At 41.7% G+C, this 21270-nt stretch overlaps 1 protein-coding gene across 2 annotated transcripts in view; it reads left to right on the top strand.

Moving 5' to 3' along the window:
* The window catches only part of polk (DNA polymerase kappa), a 77969-nt gene that overhangs the window by 48849 nt on the left and 7850 nt on the right, over nt 1–21270 (top strand). For both annotated transcript variants that reach the window (XM_033018635.1, XM_033018634.1), the window contains exons 5-10: nt 72–203; nt 1445–1583; nt 5677–5943; nt 7956–8080; nt 13434–13600; nt 20544–20576. In XM_033018635.1, the coding sequence (XP_032874526.1) occupies nt 72–203; nt 1445–1583; nt 5677–5943; nt 7956–8080; nt 13434–13600; nt 20544–20576 (863 nt within the window). The remainder of the gene's footprint in view (nt 1–71; nt 204–1444; nt 1584–5676; nt 5944–7955; nt 8081–13433; nt 13601–20543; nt 20577–21270) is intronic.

The raw sequence follows: 21270 nt of genomic DNA, 5'->3' as shown, positions 1-21270 counted from the left end.
AATTCTGATAGACAGTGATGGTAGTTATCTCGAGAGTTGTTTATCTAATGCAATGCCGTTTGTTCTTGCAGTCAACCTCAAATTATCATGCACGGAAATATGGAGTACGTGCAGCGATGCCTGGGTTTATTGCTAAAAAACTGTGTCCAAATTTGATTATCGTTCCAACAAACTTTGATAAATATCGAGCAATAAGCAAAGAGGTGCGTCACATCTTCTGATAATATTGTTTTGTTTATTGCTGCTTCTGCTAAACTTATCTTCTATTTTATTACAATACAATCAGTAGTGGTTTCATGCCTTGTATTATTTTCCCCTCATTTAATTTCAGATATTTTACATTATATTTTCATTACAGTTCCAAAGTATTCCAAGTTTATTTTATTTTTGCTTAATATTTATTTGACTTAAAGGTTAGAATGGTTAGAAAGTGGAAGGCAGACAGGGGTGAATTTGATTATGAAAACCCAGAGATGACAAAGTTATATTTGAGGGATTCAGCAGCAGATTCAAATATTTTGCTGCTGGAATACTTAAGTCCAGTTAATTTGTGTCTTCCTAATTCCTAGTATTTTAAGACTACTCATTTTTTGTGGTCAACTTATCATTCTCTCTCGATCTATAGGGTCTCCATAAATGTGGGCACCTCTCCTTGCTTCCTTTTTAGCCCATTGTCCGATTTAAAAAAAAAATCCATTCCTGTAAAGGGGATTGAAGTTTAACTTGATTTTGCTCTTGATTTTGAACTGATAATGTGTATCTATGCGTGGCATATCTGATCTGTTTGGGTGGCATGCAAAACCAAGCGTCTCACTGCACCGTGGTACATGTGAAAGTAATAAAACTAAACCTAAAACACTGCAACACAATATGCAATAATCATTTTATGTACTATGTAGTAGCAGTGATGACGAAAATTTTCTTCTGGACTAAATCAGATTCCGTGCTGCCCATTAGACCTCCCTTAGTGCTGCATTTGACTCTTTGCAACAATCTGCCTGTTGTGGGCTTCAGTCACATTCTTTTCCATTGTTGCAGTATTTATTTCATCAATATAGTTCCTTTTGAGCATTAATATAATAGCGGTGAAGCAAATATTTTTACAATTATGTTCTATTATTTCCTCATTTCTATATTTACTTCCATGTGGTATGAAATATTTTGGTCTGAAGTAACAGGAGATTGCAGGAGAAGCTGTCATCATTAAATTGATGTTGTCCTACGTCAAGCAGATAGTAGCATTTTCGTAAGACATAAATTGTGTACAGGAAGCCTTCTACAGTAAAAATATCCCTTTTATTCTTTGAAAAAATTATTAATTGTCGTCGATGGCCAAATGAATGGCAGAATAGAAAACCTTTGTTCCTTTCTGACAAAGGAATGTGATATTTTGTTATGTGATCGTCAATGCCTTTACAACATTTTAAATATTTTCTTTGACAAGGTAAAAGAGATATTGGCAGATTATGACCCCAATTTCCTACCAGTAAGTCTCGATGAGGCCTACCTGGATATAACAGAGCACTTAGAACAAAGGCAGTACTGGCCTGAACACAAAAGGACATATTACTATCATGGAGAAGGTAAGATTAGTCATTTTGCTTGTGCATATAAAGTCACTGAGATGTCACATAGCCATTTTATACGGATGATTTTAGAATGGTGAATGAACCTGGTGTTGGATCTCTGCCCAATTTACACATTGTGATGACTACAGTGCCCTCCATAATGTTTGGGACAAAGACCCATCATTTATTCATTTGCCTCTGTACTCCACAATTTGAGATTTGTAATAGAAAAAAGAATCACATGTGGTTAAAGTGCACATTGTCAGATTTTAATAAAGGCTATTTTTATACATTTTGGTTTCACCATGTAGAAATTACAGCAGTGTTTATACATAGTCCCTCCATTTCAGGGCACCATAATGTTTGGGACACAGCAACGTCATATAAATGAAAGTAGTCATGTTTAGTATTTTGTTGCATATCCTTTGCATGCAATGACTGCTTGAAGTCTGCGATTCATGGACATCACCAGTTGCTGGGTGTCTTCTTTGGTGATACTCTGCCAGGCCTGTATTGCAGCCATCTTTAGCTTATGCTTGTTTTGGGGGTTAATCCCCTTCAGTTTTCTCTTCAGCATATAAAAGACATGCTCAATTGGGTTCAGATCGGGTGATTGACTTGGCCACTCCAGAATTGACCATTTTTTAGCTTTGAAAAATCCTTTGTTGCTTGAGCAGTATGTTTGGGATCATTGTCTTGCTGTAGAATGAACCGCCGTCCAATGAGTTTTGAGGCATTTGTTTGAACATGAGCAGATAGGACGTGTCTATACACTTCAGAATTCAGTATGCTACTACTATCAGCAGTTGTATCATCAATGACGATATGTGAGCCAGAACCTTCAGCAGCCATACATGCCCAGGCCATATCACCCCCACCACCGTGTTTCACAGATGAGGTGGTATGCTTTGGATCTTGGGCAGTTCCTTCTCTCCTCCATACTTTGCTCTTGCCATCACTCTGATATAAGTTAATCTTCGTCTCATCTGTCCACAGGACCTTTTTCCAGAACTGTGGTTGCTCTTTTAAGAACTTCTTGGCAAACTGTAACCTGGTCATCCTATTTTTGCGGGTAACCAGTGGTTTGCATCTTGCAGTGTAGTCTCTATATTTCTGTTCATTAAGTCTTCTGCTGACAGTGGTCATTGACAAATCCACACCTGACTCCTGAAGAAAGTTTCTGATCTGTCAGACAGGTGTTTGGGGATTTTTCTTTATTACAGAGAGAATTCTTCTGTCATCAGCTGTGGAGGTCTTCCTTGGCCTGCCAGTCCCTTTGTGATTAATAAGGTCACCAGTTCTGTCTTTCTTTTTAATGATGTTCCAAACAGTTGATTTTGGTAAGCCTAAGGTTTGGCTGGTGTCTCTTAACAGTTTTATTCTTGTTTCTCAGTCTCATAATGGCTTATTTGACTTTCATTGGCACAACTTTGGTCCTCATGTTGATAACAGCAATAAAAGTTTCCAAAGGTGATGAAAAGACTGGGTGCTGAGAGCTCTCTTATACCTGCATTAAGGAGGCAATTAAACACACCTGAGCAATTACAAACACCTGTGAAGCCATGTGTCCCAAACATTATGGTGCCCTGAAATGAGGGGACTATGTATAAACACAGCTCCAATTACTACCTGGTGAAACCAAAATGTATAAAAATACCCTTTAATAAATTCTGACAATGTGCACTTTAACCACATGTGATTTTTTTAATTACAAATCTCAAATTGTCGAGTACAGAGGCAAATAAATAAATAAATGATGGGTCTTTGTCCCAAACATTATGGAGGGTACTGTAAAAGGCAAAATGCTGAAAATATACAGTAGTTTATGTCAAATTTTTATGTAGTTGTGTGTCTTATTGCTTTTTTGGTATGACTGTATGGCAAACCAAATTCCTCGTATGTTGCAAAACATACTTGGCTAATAAATTGCGATGATGATGATTATTATGAGCTCTGACAGAGGCAAGGAGTTTCAGTTCTGATCAGGGCTATGCATCTGAAATTTGAACTGGGCTACCTCCATCCAGATGCTGTCAGATATGATGTTTACTTTTAGTACTTACTGTTCTAGTAACTGAAATAAAACCACTACTTCCTGATTTTCATTTGGAAACGCAATTTCGTAACGGAAGTGCAAGTATAGAGCCATTTAAAAAAAGAATAATGGTAATGATGTTGCCTAATTCTTTCAATGTTTTTTGGAGTTCTTTATTTTAGTCTGATTTAGAGATCTTAGCAATCTTAGATATACTTGTGGACGGAGCATTCGACACGATACGATATGATAGAACTTTATTTATCCCAGGAGGAAAATCCACTTCTAAGAAGAGTGAATTCATCAACTGCATAAAGAAATTTCCCCTCATCTCTGGCCTGAAGGTCGGAACAATGATTCCAAAGTTTTGGAAACCCCTCCCCTTCTTTGTAAACCGTCCATTTTGAGGAAGCAGCCTGTCGACATCTACTATGTCAGTCCATCTGAGAATATGCAATGTCACAATTAGATCATCGCACGTAGTGAACATTGATTTATAACCACGTTTAACCTGTTATCACAAAATACCCCAGATTCCCCGGAACCAATGCAGTGGGTACACTGCACTGACACTAAAAGCTAGTCATTTCTATGTTAGGCATAAAGTTGAATTGTTTTACTAAATAATGCAAGATTTTAATTTAAAAATAAAGGGATAAAAACTGGAAAAGAACGAAATTCAAAGCAAATCAAATGTTTTCGTTGGCAGATCTTTAGTGAAAGACATTGAACCATAGAACTGCACACGAACAGGCCCTTCGGCCCACAATGTTTGTGCCGAACATGATGCTAAGTCCAATCCTTATCTGCCTGCATGTAATCCGTATCCGATATTTACACCCTGGAAAACGTTTCTGACTGTCTACCCGATAATAATTTTATATACTTCTATCAAGTCTTCCGTCAACCACTGGGTGTTCCAGAGTGTACCATTCAAGTTTATCTAACCTATTCTTGTAGCTAATAGCCCCTAGCTCTTAGGGCTAAGGGAATCAAGGGATATCAGGAAAAAGCCGGAACGGGGTATAGATTTTGGATGATCAGCCATGATCATATCGAATGCCGGTACTGGCTCGAAGGGCCGAATGGCCTACTTTTGTACCTATTTTCTATGTTTCGAATCCATGTGTAATTTTGGTAAATCTCCTCTGCACCCTTTGCAAAGCCACCACATCCTTCCTGTAATGGGTTGACAAGAACTGCACGCAATAATCCAAATGGGGCATAAAAAGTCAGATAAAGTCCAAATTCCTATAAAGCTGCATCAGCACTTCCTGATTCTTACCTGGACGTTGAGTACAATGAAGGCAAGCACATATGCTGTCTTAGTACTCTACGCATGGATAGAGAACTGGTTGGCAGACAGGAAGCAAAGAGTAGGAATTAATGGGTCCGTTTCAGAATGGCAGGCAGTGACTAGTGGGGTGCTGCAAGGCTCAGTGCTGGGATGTTTTCAAGATAGAGTTCACTGTATGTTTTCAAGAGCCTCGTGAGGGCTAACAGAATCAAGGGATATGGGGGAAAAGCAGGAACGGGGTACTGATTTAGGATGATCAGCCATGATCATATTGAATGGCGGTGCTGGCTCAAAGGGCCGAATGGCCTACTCCTGCACTTATTTCCTATGTTTCTATATTTCTATTGCCACTTTCAAGGACTTATGGATCGAATGGACAAAGAATGGATCGCCTGGGCTTATTTCAATGGGCTTATATTCACTGGAATTTAGGATGAGAAAGGATCTTATAGAAACATATAAAACTCTTAAGGGATAGGACAGGCTAGATGGATGAAAAATGTTCCCCAAGTTGGGGGAGTCCAGAACCAAAGGTTGCAATTTAAGAATAAAGGGTAGGCCATTTAAATAGCCATGATCATATTGAATGATGCCGAATGGCCTACCTGCACCTATTTTTCTATGTTTCTAAGGACCTAGACCCCAAGATCTCTCTGTACATCAATGCTGTCAAGGGTCTTACCATTAATTGTAATTGCGGGAACTCTGCAATTGTTAGCAATAGTAGAAATTCTGTATATTTTAACCCTGATAATTTTATTGATCTATTAATACAGTAATGGAAAACATGGATAATTTACATCCATCCAATGAAGATTCGGGAGATATTTCACCAATACTTTTCGACGACACCCCTCCCATGTTGTCACCTCAGGAACCAATTCACAGTGGAGTTCCACTGACAGGTTCCTATCTGCAAAACAGTGAAAAAGAATCATGTCGGGAGAAGAGGAAGCCAGGTGTATTTGGTATTACAGCAGAGGAGACTGTTAAAGAAATGCGTTTCAGAATTGAACAGAAGACCAAATTAACAGCAAGTGCTGGTAAGTTCACGTTCAAGTTCAAGTGAGTTTATTGTCATGTGTCCCTGATAGGACAATGAAATTCTTGCTTTGCTTCAGCACAACAGAACATAATAGGCATTGACTACAAAACATTTGAATAAATAAACTGATAAAGTGCAAATAACAGATAATTGGTTATTAATAATCAGAGTTTTGTCCGAGCCAGGTTTAATAGCCTGATGGCTGTGGGGAAGTAGCTATTCCTGAACCTGGTCGTTGGAGTCTTCAGGCTCCTGTACCTTCTACCTGAAGGTAGCAGGGAGATGAGTGTGTGGCCAGGATGGTGTGGGTCTTTGATGATACTGCCAGCCTTTTGGAGGCAGCGACTGCGATAAATCCCCTCGATGGAAGGAAGGTCAGAGCCGATGATGGACTGGGCCGTGTTTACTACTTTTTGTAGTCTCTTCCTCTCCAGGGCGCTCAAGTAATGAAGCCTTTATCTTTTTTTAACCACTTTTGACTTCATTTTCGGATTTCGACATTGACAGAGTTTTATATATTGCTGCCAAGAATAAAATGGATGGAAGTCTGCAGTCTAGTAAGTAGCTTTATGTTGTCTGAATTAAAATGTAGCTGTTTCTGCTAAAGGGAATATAAACTCAGTTTATCCAATATCTCCTCATAATTTAAGTCTTCCAATCCAGGCAACATCAGGTGAGTCTCCTCTGCACTCTCTCTAATGCGACCACACCCGTCCTAAATTGTGCCGGCCAGGACCATGCACAAAACTCCAAGTGCTGCTTAATCAATATTGTGTAAAGTTTCAACATATCTCCTGAACGTGTGTATTCTATGCCCTGACATATCACCCTTTTCGGCCTATTTTGCTACCTTCAATGAATAGTGGACTTGAATTCCAAAGGTCTTCTCCTCGTCAGCATTCCATATTGTCCTCAGATTAAAACCCAGAGCAATTTAGGCGAAATTCTTATCTCATCTATCCTGGTAACCAAAACTAATCCAGAAGATATCTCCAGAAGAGGCTGATGATTACAGGTAATAGTTGTCTTTTGTACAAGCTATCCTATTCAGTTTTGGTGTCATCTGCCACGTGTAGGAATTCACCAAGTTGCTGTCCTACAAACGGGCCGGCAACCAGTCAAGGAACTACAATTCTGGCATCAGTTGCATTACAACATAGAGGGTGACCATTCAGTTCATCTACTCTATGCCAGCACCTAGAGAAATCCCACCTATCTTCTTGCCTTATAATCCTTTCTCCCTCACGTGACCATTTATTTCTCAGTTTTGAGATCAGTCTGAGAAAGGGTCCTGACACAAAACGTCATCTGTCAGCAAAAAAACTTATACTTAAATTTTGGAAAAAGACAACAGTCCCCTCAGTGAAGATGTGGGTTATGGAAATGACAGAGACACTACATCTAGAAAAAATTAGGTTTGTCTTGAATGACAAACCAGATCAATTTTTATAAATATGTTCTCCTTTTATTGAATTTCTTGAACAATACAATGGTTGAACACAAACTGAAAACTGTAAGGCTGGGTGAGCAGGCGCATGGGTGGGTCGTCGGATATATCTCCTTTACTTCTTCTTTCTTTTCATCTTTCTCTTTCCTTTTTTCTCTCTTTTTTCTTATTTCAATTTAATATTCTGTTTGTAAATTCTTAAAATTGAAGCTGTGCTAGAATTGTAGAACTGTTATTCTTTTTTTGTACAATTGCTTCCCATAAAATTATAATAAATAAATAAATTAATTTAAAAAACGTCATCTGTCCCTATCCCTCCACAGATGCTGCCTGCCCAGCTGAGTCCCACTTTGTTCTAATATCTGCAGCCTCTTGTATCGCCAATTTGCCAATTCTATTTAGTTTAAGTAAACATCAACTCGAATGCATTTTATTCACCTCAACATATTCTACACCTTGATCAGATTGTATTGACTTTAAGCGTAATGTGCATTTGTCCCATGTGTCCAGGGACAAATAGTGATGCTGAACAAATATTGATTGCTTAACTTGATATTTTTTAGGAATTGCACCAAACATGATGTTGTCCAAAGTCTGCAGTGAAGTAAACAAACCAAATGGACAGTATCAAATTCCAGCAGACAGTTGTGCTGTCAAGGATTTCATAAAGAACTTGCCTATTCGAAAGGTAACCTGTCTCAATATTATTTAATTCTACATACAGCATAGTCAAAATCAACTCGTGAGGGCCTAAATCTCAAGTTTTCTTCCTCCTTAAGACACCGTTAATATTATAGTGCACGTGGCCTTGATCTTTGGTCATATTTTCATATTCAGACCTTTAGACTTTAAAGATACAGCGTGGAAACAGGCCCTTCGGCCCACCGAATCCATGCCGACCAGCAATCCCATACACTAGCTCTATCCAACACATTAGGGACATTTTTTTTACAATATATAGAAGCCAATTTACAGCTACAAACCTGTATGTCTATGGAGTGTGGGAAGAAACCGGGGCACCTGGAGAAAACCCACACGGTCACAAGGAGAACATACAAACTCCGTACAGACGGCACCCGTAGTCTCTGTCGCTGTAAGGCAGCAACTCTACCGCTGCACCACTGTGCCACACCTTCTGTGAATCTTGTTACTGGTTTTACGTGTTTGAAACTTGGCAACTAAATCCCTTTTTTATATTTAAATTAATTATTTGCATTTATGGAATCTTTTCTCTTAAAAGTAATAGATTTCAGATTCAGATTATTTAATGTCAAGCTGGTGGGGAATTCAGGTTCAGTACAGGATGTTACACAATAGGCTGATTCCCGTCAAACATAACATAAAACACAACATACAGTATACAGTACATGCACGAGGTGGCTATGTGATGTTGTCATAGAGTGTTCAGAATTCGAATTGCATGTGGGTAGAAACTGTTTTTAAATCGTGATGTTTTGGCGGGCAGTGAGCTGTAGCGCCTTCCTGACGGCAGCAGGTGGAAGATGTGGTGAGCTGGGTGGGAGGGATCAGAAATGATTTTCTTCACCCTTGACACGGACCGTTTGAGATTGAGTGATTCTATTGATGGAAGGGGAGTGCTGATGATTTTGGATGCTTTGTTGACAATGCGCTGTAATTTATTATGGGCGTGAGTGTCTAAACTGCTGTACCAAACTGTTATTGATGAAGTGAGCATGCTTTGGATGATGGCTGTGTAAAATCGGATTAGGAGATGTTTCCTCACTCTGAACTTCTTGAGCTGACGGAGAAAGAAAAGTCTTTGGTTGGCTTTCTTATAAATGTGATCTGAATTGATTTTCCATTTGAGGTTATTGCTTATGTGAGTGCCAAGAAATTTGAATGAGTCAGTGGTGGATATGGGTTCGCCTGAGATGAGTAGGGGGGTCTTGGGTTGTGCCTTACGTCTGAGATCAATGATAAGTTCATGTGTTTTTGATGTGTTGAGTAGGAGGTTATTATCTGTGCACCAAGTGACTGCTTTGTGTGTTTGAGTGCGGTATTCTGTTTCGTTGTTGTTAGAGATGAGACCTATGATGGTTGTGTCATCTGCGTATTTATATATTTTAACTGAACTATACTGGGATGTGAGTTGATTTGTGTAGAGTGAGAATAACCAGGGTGACAAGACGCAGCCCTGAGGGGCTCCTGTACTGAGGTGCAGAGGGTGAGATATGGTGTTATGTATCTTCACCCTCTGTTGTCTGTTCCAAAGGAAGCTATAGATCCAATGACAGATGCAGGGGTCAATGTTCATGTCCGTTAATTTATGGAAGAGTTTGACCGGGTTGATGGAGTTGAATGCCGAACTGAAGTCCATGAACAGGATGCGGGCGTAAGTGTTGGCGGTTTCCAGGTGTTGCAGAGTGTGATGGATGGCCAGGTTGACTGTGTCTTCTACTGACCTGTTGGCTCTATATGCGAATTGATGTGGGTCCATGTTGGAGGAAGTGCTGGTTTTGAGGTGAGCGAGAATAATGCGCTCAAATGACTTCATGGCCACAGATGTAAGGGCAATCGGTCTGTAGTCATTGAGGCAGGATGATGTGTTAGACTTGGGCACAGGAATGATGGTGGATTGTTTGAAGCACTGGGGCACTGAACATTGGCAGAGGGAGGAATTGAAGATGTTGGTGAACACAGGGGCCAGTTCTGCTGCACAATGATGGAGCACTGCTGGGCTGATGTTGTCTGGGCCTGCAGATTTGTTTTTCTTCTGTCTCCTGAAGGTAGTCCTCACCTCGGCCTCCTGGATGTGGAATGGAGGGGGAGGAAGAGGAGAGGGGGACGATGGTGGAGGGACTGGAGACTGTTCAAACCTGCCATAGAAAGTGTTCAGTTTATCTGGGAGTTGATGATCATTGTCAGGGATGGGGGTGGATTTCTTTTTGTAGTTGGTGATTTCCTGAAGTTTTTTCCAGACAGTTCTAGTGTTGTTGGTTGAGAATTCTTGTTCTATTTTGGTGGCATAATTGTGTTTGGCTTTCCTTATTGTAGACCTTAATTTATATTTTGCAGCCATGTAGTCCTGCTTATTTCCAGATTTATATGCAGCATTTTTCTCAGTTCTTAATTGTTGAATTTCTTTTGTGAACCAGGGTATATTGTTGTATTGTTTAACCGTTCTTGAAGGGATACAGAGTTGCTCGCAGAATTGGACATATGACGTCACTGTGTCCGTGTAGTCGTGGAGGTCACCAGCTGCGCGGAAAACTTCCCAATCAGTGCATGCGAAGCAGCCTTGCAGCTTTTCGATGGCGTCTGTAGACCACGACCTAACAGATTTGGGCGAAGTTTTTGAGGATTTTATTATTTGCTTGTACTTTGGGATAAGCAGCAGCATCGCGTGGTCTGACTTGCCCAACGGAGCTCCTACAAAGGCACGGTAGGCCTCCTTAAACGGAGTATAGCAGTGGTCGAGCGTGTTGTTCCCTCTGCTGGGGCAGGTCACGTGCTGGTGGTAGTTTGGAAGCTCAGTGGACAGGTTGGTGTGGTTGAAGTCACCTAACACAATTATTGCTGCATCTGGGTATGAATTTTCTGTGTCGGATATGTGGCAGGCTAGTTCGCTCATGGCGGCGTTAGCATTAGCCTCAGGTGGAATATAAACACTGATTACAATGACCGATGCAAATTCTCTGGGGAGGTAGGTGGGTCTGCATGTGGCAGTAAGGTGCTCCAAGAGTGGGGAACATACATGGCTGAGTGAGGTGGAGTTTGTGCACCAGCGTTGGTTTATCATAATGCATATTCCACCACCTTTTGACTTGAAAGATAGTTCAGCTGACCTGTCGGCTCGGTGAAGTGTATATCCTGGCAGCGTTACTGCTTGGTCGGGCACTGACTGATCCAGCCAGGATTCAGGCAGGCAGATGGCAGAGCAGTTGCTGTAGTTCCTGTTGGTCTGAATCAGAAGCTGGAGTTCGTCCATCTTGTACCAGAGAGATCTAACATTTGCCAGCAGGAGGGCTGGGAGAGGAGGTCGGAATGGGTGCCTCTTGAACCTCGAGAGGATACCGGAGCGCCTGCTTCGTTTGCCGGTCTGCGGTCTGCGGTCCGCGGTCTGCGGTCTGCGGTCGGCTTCGTTTGCCGGTCTGCGGCCAGAATGTAGAGAGACCCGGAGAAACAAACGTTATTTCCTTCGGTAGAGATGGCCTCAGGACTCCGTGGATGTTAAGTTTGAAGTTTAGAAGTTCCCATCGGGTGTATTGGATTATACATGACACATTACGAACGTATAATGCAGACACAAGTACAATAGACAGGAACACAACTTGTACTGGGGCGAGCCTCGCGGCCGCCATAGAACAACAGGACCAGTTTCAACAGCGAGTGAGCCAGCAGGATTTGCTGTAGCACAGGTCGTAGATGACCTGACTGACCTATTGGGAAAACTGGTGAAATAGGAATATCTGCATGGAGTTCCAGAAGGCAAATTTGTCATTAGTTTGCTGACAGTGCAAGACTTTTGAAGTGGAAATTACAAACAGATGCTAACAAAACTGTGGCAATGTAATCCCAATGTAAGCAAATGTAAAGGGCCTGTCCCACTGTACGAGATAGTTCAAGAGTTCTCCCGAGTTCTCCCCTGATCCGAGCTCGTGTAATGTACGTAGCGGCTCGTACGAGTAAAAAGTAACAATTTTTTCATCACGAGTATTTCTTTATTCGTGGACATTTTTCGCAGTGTTGAAAAAACTTCACGAGTTTACCGGATGTCCCGAGTACGTACCGTTACTTGTACGAGCCGCTACGTGACATCCCCGAGCTCCTATGTACCCGCTACGTACATTACACAAGCTCGAATCAGAGGAGAACTCGGGAGAACTGGTCTCTGAATTTCTCCCAGTCCTCTGGTAGGCTGCTTTTTCTGGCTCATTTGTATGCTACATCTTTTGTTTTGATACTATCCCTGATTTCCCTTGTTATCCACGGATGCACTACCTTCCCTGATTTATTTTTTGCCAAACTGGGATGAACAATTGTTGTAGTTCATCCATGCAGTTTTTAAATGCCTTCCATTGCATATCCACCGTCAACCCATTAAGAATCAATCGCCAGTCTTTCTTGGCCAATTCACGTCTCATACCCTCAAAGTTACCTTTCTTTAAGTTCAGGACCCTTGTTTCTGAATTAACAATGTCACTCTCCACCCTAATGAAGAACTCAACCATATTATGGTCACTCTTGCCCAAGGGGCCACGCACAACAAGACTGCTAACTAACCCTTCCTCATTACTCAATACCAAATCTAGAATAGCCTGCTCTCTCGTTGGTTCCTCTACATGTTGGTTTAGAAAACTATCCCACATGCATTCCAAGAAATCCTCTTCTTCAGCACCCCTGCCAATTTGATTCACCCAATCTATATGTAGATATAAAGGCATATACATAGAAACATAGAAAATAGGTGCAGGAGTAGGCCATTCGGCCCTTCGAGCCTGCACTGCCATTCAATATGATCATGGCTGATCATCCAACTCAGTATCCTGTACCTGCCTTCTCTCCATACCCCCTGATCCCTTTAGCCACAAGGGCCACATCTAACTCCCTCTTAAATATAGCCAATGAACTGGCCTCAACTACCTACTGTGGCAGAGAATTCCACAGATTCACCACTCTCTGTGTAAAAAATGTTTTTCTCATCTCAGTCCTAAAAGACTTCCCCCGTATCCTTAAACTGTGACCTCTTGTTCTGGACTTCCCCAACATCGGGAATAATCTTCCTGCATCTAGCCTGTCAAAACCCCTTAAGAATTTTGTAAGTTTCTATAAGATCCCCCCTCAATCTTCCGAATTCTAGCGAGTACAAGCCGAGTCTATCCAGTCTTTCTTCATATGAAAGTCCTGCCATCACAGGAATCAGTCTGGTGAACCTTCTTTGTACTCCCTCTATGGCAAGAATGTCTTTCCTCAGATTAGGAGACCAAAACTGTACGCAATACATTGCAATACATTGTTGCATTTGCCATTTAACTATTAGATTATTAAGACTTTGCTTTGCTTGCTACTTTTATGTGTAGGTGCCTGGTATAGGAAAGGTAACAGAAAAAATGCTGAATGCTTTGGGAATTACAACATGCGTTGGGCTGTGCCAGCAGGGGGCCATGTTGTCCTTGCTCTTCACCGAGAGTGCATGGTACCATTTTCTACACATCTCACTTGGCCTGAGTGAGACGCACCTTGAAAGGTAAATAAGCTGCTTCTGAAAGAATGAGCATTTTGGAAAAGTAGGTTGTCACAAACATGATTTGTTTGTTTGAATATTATTAAACAATTACAAAATTGTAAAACCCATGTGAAGAATGCTTATGAATAGGTGCCGTTTCGGGTCGGTACCCTTCTGCAGACCTTTTTCAGGGACCCGACCTGAAGCATCACCGATCCATGTTCTCCAGAGATGCTGCCTGACCCACTGGGTTACTCTATAGCATTTTGCGTCATTTATTTGTAAACTAGCATCTGCAGTTCCTTGTTTCTACGAAGAATGACTATGTTAACAGAATTTATTTGAACATTATTTTATTTAACATTTTATGTTATTTGAAAATACTTACCTGCGGTAACAATATTGATTTCTCTAACTTTAAGTAAGCCCTGCGTCCCCTCTCTCTCCATCCCTTCCCCACTCGTCATTGGACTAGTTTCACTATTGTTCTGTTGGGTTTTATTGTTTGTATAACTCATTATCACCTACCCCACGGCCTACAATGGACTGTTGTGGGCTCCACTTGTCCTTGATCATTATTGATTTTTCCATATCTTTTGTTCATTCATTTGTCCTATGTACCTGTATCTCTCTTTTCTCTTTCCCCTGACTCTCAGTCTGAAGAAGGGACTCAACCTGAAATGTCACCTATTCCTTTTCTGCAGAGATGCTGCCTGTCCCGCTGAGTTACTCCAGCATTTTGCGTCTATCTTGTAACTTCACACTGTACTCGGGTATCACATAAGCCAATGGTGTGAACATTGAATTTTCCAAGTTCAGGTTGCCATGGTCTCTGTGTGCCTATCTCACTTCTATTGGTCTAGCTTGGTTTTGTCACTCTTCATCATTCCCATCTTGATCTGCCCATCACTTACACCCCTATCCACCTTCTCCGCAGGCCCAGCCATCCTCTCCCTTTCCCAACCAATTCCATCTGCTCATCACCTCTTCTTCATCTGGTTCCACTTGTCAGCTCGCTGCCTTCCTCTCCCTTTCCCCTGCCCTCCCCATCATTCATCTGATTTCCCCTATTATCTCCCAATTCCTGAGTGACCCTTCCCTCTCCCCTCTTGATATTGACTATCTTCCCTACTCTCGGATATATGAAGCAGGGTGCAATCTGAATTGTCGACTTTCCCTTAACCTCCAAACATGCTGCTTGAGCTGCTGAGTTCTTCTGGAACAAATTTAAGAATCTTACAGGAAAGGGCTTATGAATGGGCTTGTTGTTGGAAAGAATGGGACTTACTTTTTATCTTGAATCTTGTGCCAGTTATAAATCTTGTTTTTTTAATCTAAATGCTGCATGTAGAATTTCGACAAAGATTGATTAGCGGGGATTCTGTGAAAATGTTCGTGGCCTTAATGGCCACCTTGTGGGAGGACAAGGTTAAATAGTTGTTGAAATTGAAATCTTTGGGCGTGATCGTTTTGTGCTAACTGTGCTTTGAACTGTCAGGAGATATTTTCGAGATTATCCAACCATTTGCAATTTTACTTCTGACGACTGGGAATCATGCATTTCAAAGTTGAATCTGAAAAATATTCTAGAGAACTTAACATGATTCTGATTAGAACAATTCTTGATTAGAACAGGTGTCAAGGGTTATGGGGAGAAGGCAGGAAAATGGGATCAGGAGGCAGATTGGTTTGGGGAGTAGACTCGATGGGCCAAACGGCCTAATTCTCTACTCCTATAAAACCCCTGTGTCACGGTTGCAAGTCCACCCACGAGTGATCACGAGTTTAAAACAAATCAAACTAGTGGTAATCATGTAGGATTAACGTAGCGGGAACGTCGGAACTCGTAACGCTAACGGCAGGTACTCGGGAAACTTGTTAACTCAAGGAAGTCACGGAAACAGCAGCGTACCAAATAGTCCGATTATTGTAGCGGTATAGCAAAGACATCTCCGCTGTCCGTTTTTGGTGTCCCCCCCCCCCCCCCCACCTTTCCCTCACAACTCCAGTCCCGTCCCGACCCCCTGGGAAACTGAAGGGAGCGACAATCAACTGCCACGGATACAAATAATGTAATACACAAGAAAGGGCAGATGCTGGTTGACAAAAAGTGAACACACAGTGCTTGAGTAACACAAAGACGCAGCAGAATTTTGGAAACATCATCCCGTCACCCATTCCTTCTCTCCAGAGATGCTGCCTGTCCCACTGAGTTAAAGAGTTCCCACGGTAGACTCACGAGTCGCCACAGTAAACTCACGGGCTACTACGTTCTTACAACGAGTTTAAAAGTTTAAAATGTTTACTTCAAGAGTAAATTTGACTCGTAGAAATCTTTCATCATGTTGAAAGATTTCCACGAGTTAACAAGATTCCCGAGTACCTGCCGTTAGCGTTACGAGTTACGACGTTCCTGCTACGTCAATTCTACATGATTACCACGAGTTTGATTTATTTTAAACTCGTGATCACTCGTGGGTGGACTCGCACCGTGAGACAGGGCCATAACTTGTGAACATGGTAGGAAGGAACTGCAGATGATGTTTTAAACCGAAGATAGACACAAAAAGCTGGAGTAACTCAGTGGGACAGGCAGCATCTCTGGAGAAAAGCAACAGGTGACATTTCGGGAAAAGGAACCTATTCCTCTTCTCCAGAGATGCTGCCTGACCCACTGAGTTACTCCAGCTTTTTGTGTCTATCTTTTGGATTTAACATGGGTTTGTTTCAAATGTTAATGATTAAGTAAATAATTGAGTAAATGAACACACCACCCAGAAAGTAAATTAAAATGTTATGGGAAATGCACTTGGGACTTGGGTGTGCCAGGACTTGAGTTTTCAAGTCAGTTTGCAATGATGTGTGTGGAGCTGCAGATATATATATGGCCAGCAAGACAATTTCAGGGCACTCTGTCGGAGAATCCTTTTAAAATTAAGATTCAGGGGTCAGTCGTAGATTGTTTTAATTAAAAACCATATCTGAACTTTTGAAACTTAATGATCAAATAATCATTAGTCTGTCAACAGTGGCTGAATGGGAGATGCCAGAGAGTAATGGTGGATGGTTGTTTGTCAGGTTGGAGGCCAGTGACTAGTGGGGTGCCACAGGGATCTGTGTTGGGTCCACTGTTGTTTGCCATGTACATCAATGATCTGGATGATGGTGTGGTAAATTGGATTAGTAAGTATGCAGATGATACTTAATGTGGATTGTGGATAATGAAGTAGATTTTCAAAGTCTACAGAGAGATTTATGCCAGTTGGAAGAGTGGGCTGAAAGATGGCAGATGGAGTTTAATGCTGATAAGTGTGAGGTGCTACATCTTGGCAGGACAAATCAAAATAGGACGTCCATGGTAAATGGTAGGGAATTGAAGAATGCAGGTGAACAGAGGGATCTGGGAATAACTGTGCACAGTTCCCTGAAAGTGGAATCTCATGTAGATAGGGTGGTAAAGAAAGCTTTTGGTGTGCTGGCCTTTATAAATCAGAGCATTAAGTATAGAAGGTGGGATGTAATGTTAAAATTGTACAAGGCATTGGTGAGGCCAATTCTGGAGTAAGGTGTACAATTTTGGTCGCCTAATTATAGGAAGGATGTCAACAAAATAGAGATAGTACAGAGGAGATTTACTAGAATGTTGCCTGGGTTTCAGCAACTAAGTTACAGAGAATGGTTGAACAAGTTAGGGCTTTATTCTTTGGAGCGCAGAAGGTTAAGGGGGGACTTGATAGAGGTCTTTAAAATGATGAGAGGGATAGACAGAGTTGACGTGGATAAGCTTTTCCCACTGAGAGTAGGGAAGATTCAAACAAGGGGACATGACTTGAGAATTAAGGGACAGAAGTTTAGGGGTAACATGAGGGGGAACTTCTTTACTCAGAGAGTGGTGGCTGTGTGGAATGAGCTTCCAGTGAAGGTGGTGGAGGCAGGTTCGTTTTTATCATTTTAAAATAAATTGGATAGTTATATGGACGGGAAAGGAATGGAGGGTTATGGTCTGAGCGCAGGTATATGGGACTAGGGGAGAATACGTGTTCGGCACGGACTAGAAGGGTCGAGATGGCCTGTTTCCGTGCTGTAATTGTTATATGGTTATATATATTGTGCAAATCGAACTGAAAAAGCCGTAATGCAAAGATTTAATTATCTCATTGTTCAGTGGTGTCTCTCCTACCAAGATTTAGAGTGTACTGAGTACGTGTTTAGAACTCTGAAACATCTCATTGATGTCTGTCTGAATAACATCACGTGTATCTCACAGGCAGACCCCATTCATAGAGTCATAGAGTTATACAGTGTGGAAACAGGCTCTTTGGCCCAACTCGCCCACACCAGCCAACATGTCCCATCTACACTAGTCCCACTTGCCTGCACCTTGGTCCATATCCCTCCAAACCTGTCCTATCCATGTATCTGTCCAACTGTTTCTTAAACGATGGGATACTCCCAGCCTCAACTACCTCCTCTGGCAGCTTGTTCCATACACCCACCACCCTTTGTGTGGAAAAAGTTACCCCTCGGATTCCTATTAAATCTTTTCCCCTTCACTTTGATCCTATGTCCTCTGGTCCTCGATTCCCCTACTCTGGGTAAAAGCTGCATCTACCCAATCTATTCCTCTCATGATTTTGTATACCTCTATAAGATCTCCCCTCATCCTCCTACGCTCCAATGGAATACAGACCCAGCATACTCAGTCTCTCCCTATAGCTCACACCCTCTAGTCCTGGCAACATCCCCGTAAATCTTTTCTGAACCCTTTCAAGCTTGTCAATATCTTTCCTATAACATGGTACCCAGAACTGAACACAATATTCTAGAGGTAGACAAAAATGCTGGAGAAACTCAGCAGGTGCAGCAGCATCAATGGAGCGAAGGAAATAGGTAACGTTTCGAGCCGAAACCCTTTTAAAATATTTTAAATGCAGCATCACCAACGTCTGATACAACTGCAACATGACCTCCCAACGTCTATACTCAATACCCTGACTGCATGCAGTTCTTGTTGCCCCATTACTTGGGAGGATGTGGAAGTGTTGTAGAGGGCGCATAAAAGGTTTACCAGAATGCTGCCAGGATTAGAGGGTTTTAGATACATGGTGTATATTGGACAGATTGTATTCACCAGAATGTCTGAGGTTGAGGGGAAACCTGATAGAAGTATATAATATTCTATAGCTCAGACCCTCTAGTTGACAGGACTAGAGGGTCTGAGGTACAGGGAGAGGTTGATTAGGCTGGGACTCCATTCCTTGGAGCGCAGGAAGATGAAGAGTGATCTTATAGGTGTATAAAATCATCAAAGGAATAGACCGGGTAGATGCACAGAGTCTTTTGCCCAGAGTAGGGGAATCGAGAACCAGAGGACATAGGTTTAAGGTGAAGGGGAAAAGATTTAATAGGAATCTGAGGAGTAACTTTTTCGCACAAAGGGTGGTGGGTGTTTGGAGCAAGTTGCCAGAGGAGGTAGTTGAGGCAGGGACTATCACAACGTTTAAGAAACAGTTGGGTAGGTACATGGATAGGACCGGTTTGGAAGGATAAGGACTAAATGCAGGCAGGTGAGACTAGTGTAGCTGGGACATGTTGGGCCGAAGGGTCTGTTTCCACGCTGTATCATGTTATGACTCTATATTATGACTTTATATTATGACAGGCATGGATATGGTAGATAGTCTTCTTCTTGCGAAAGGAATAGTTACATCTCAAGCCGGGTGTTGAGCAGCCAGCTTGTTGTCTCTGCATCAATGTCTGCCGGGCCCTGAGCTCCATTTGGTGGGTGGTAGAGCGGGCACCCAGAGATGCCATGGTTGGCTGTCTGTTGTTCTGCTCCGCATTCACAGGCTGGGCTCTGGCGGAGCCCCCATCTCCACATACTGGCATTGAAACGCCCAACTCCAGTACGAAGTCTGTTGAGCTTCATAATAGATAGTCAGAACCTTTATCTTAAGATGAATATGTCAAAGACTAGAAGGCATAGTTTTAAGGTGAAAGGGGCAAAGTTTAAAGATGTGTGGGGCAAGTTTTCTTTTCCCACAGGTGGTGGTGATTGCCTTGAACATGCTGCCAGGGTAGTGATGGAGGCAGATACGATAGTAGCATTTAAAAGGCTTTACATAGGCACATGGACATGAAGGTGAAGGAAGGATATGGATCTTGTGCCGGTAGATGAGATTAGTTCATTGTGGGCCGAAGGACCTGTTCCTGTGCTGTACTTTTTTATGTTTGTCCATTAATATAATAAGAGAGAGGCCTAGAAACATTGTCATCTGCAGGAAAGAGGTAGATGGAGAAAAATCAAACACCAAATGGAAATCAGGAAAGTAGGAACAACACTAAGGGAAGCCTCAGCCTTGAAGTTTCTAAACTTTAATAACCCAACCTTTCTCCTTGTACTCAAATCAATTACTTCATAAATCAAAACCATCAACACTAAAATAAACACAAATGCAAATGCAACGTTTGCTGCACTTTAAAGGCCAAATGCACATTGATACAAAATTACTTCAATTTGAAGAGAGAATTTTATTTATTTATTTATTTATTTTAAAATACATTTTTATTAGAGGCATCTGCATATCATAATCCAAACCAGTACAGACTTTGTTTAACGGTTACATATTAAATATCCAGGTTTCCAGGGACCCAGTTACCAAAGTAGCTGGGATCCTCCTTTATCGGTTACATATTAACATTGCCTCTAATTATTTATTTATATTTATAGATAGGAAAAAGAAAGAAAGAAAGAATTTAGAAAAATAGCTTAAACTATCAATAATACAACTTGGGAGATAGGTCTGTAGGTCAGAGAACATAACTACTCATCTAGTCCTGGGTTCAGGCTTCAGTCCGGCCAGAGAAGAGAGAATTTGAACTTCATTTTTCAAATCTCCCTTTGTCAGCTTTGCACATTTGGATAAAATAATACAATTAACACTGACAATTCTTGTTATTATAGAGATGGCGATCGGAAGAGTATGAGCACAGAAAGGTGAGTCCATTTTGATTTTTCACATCTGTCTATGTTGTTCTCAATAGTTCTTGTTGCTTAACTCATCAATAAATCCTCTTAAGTGAAAACCTGAGTCCTTTGTCTTTATGCACTCGACAAATTTCTTCAGAGAGCATAGCATAACCAAAGGAAATTGAGAAAACCATGTTGTAATATGTAAATAGGTAAGTAGAAAGTACTTAACTTGGAAGGATAACCATGGGGTTTGGTGCAACGATGGCTGAATGCTTGGTTGTCAACCAAGCTCTGGGACTGGAAGAAATTGGGGAAATAGCGTAAAATAAGATTAGCAGGAATAGTCATTATGGTAAAGCTTATATAGTAAAATTATTGCTTAGGGTGGCATGGTGGCACAGAGGTAGAATTGCTGCCTTACAGCGCTCATAGCGCCAGAGTCCCCGAGTTCAATCCCGATTACGGGTGCTGTACAGTACGGAGTTTGTACATTCTCCCAGTGAGTTTTCTCCGAGATCTTTGGTTTCAATAGACAATAGACCATAGGTGCAGGAGTAGGCCATTTGGCCCTTCGAGCCAGCTGTGATCATGGCTGATCATCCACAATCAGTTCCCCGTTTCTGCCTTCTCCCCATATCCCTTGACTCCGCTATCTTTAAGAGCTCTATCTAACTCTCTCTTGAATACATCCAGAGAATTAGCCTCCACTACCTCGGAG

The sequence above is a fragment of the Amblyraja radiata genome, chromosome 3 (assembly GCF_010909765.2).
Source record: "Amblyraja radiata isolate CabotCenter1 chromosome 3, sAmbRad1.1.pri, whole genome shotgun sequence".
NCBI lineage: Eukaryota > Metazoa > Chordata > Chondrichthyes > Rajiformes > Rajidae > Amblyraja > Amblyraja radiata.
This window is presented reverse-complemented; position numbering and strand designations above follow the sequence as displayed.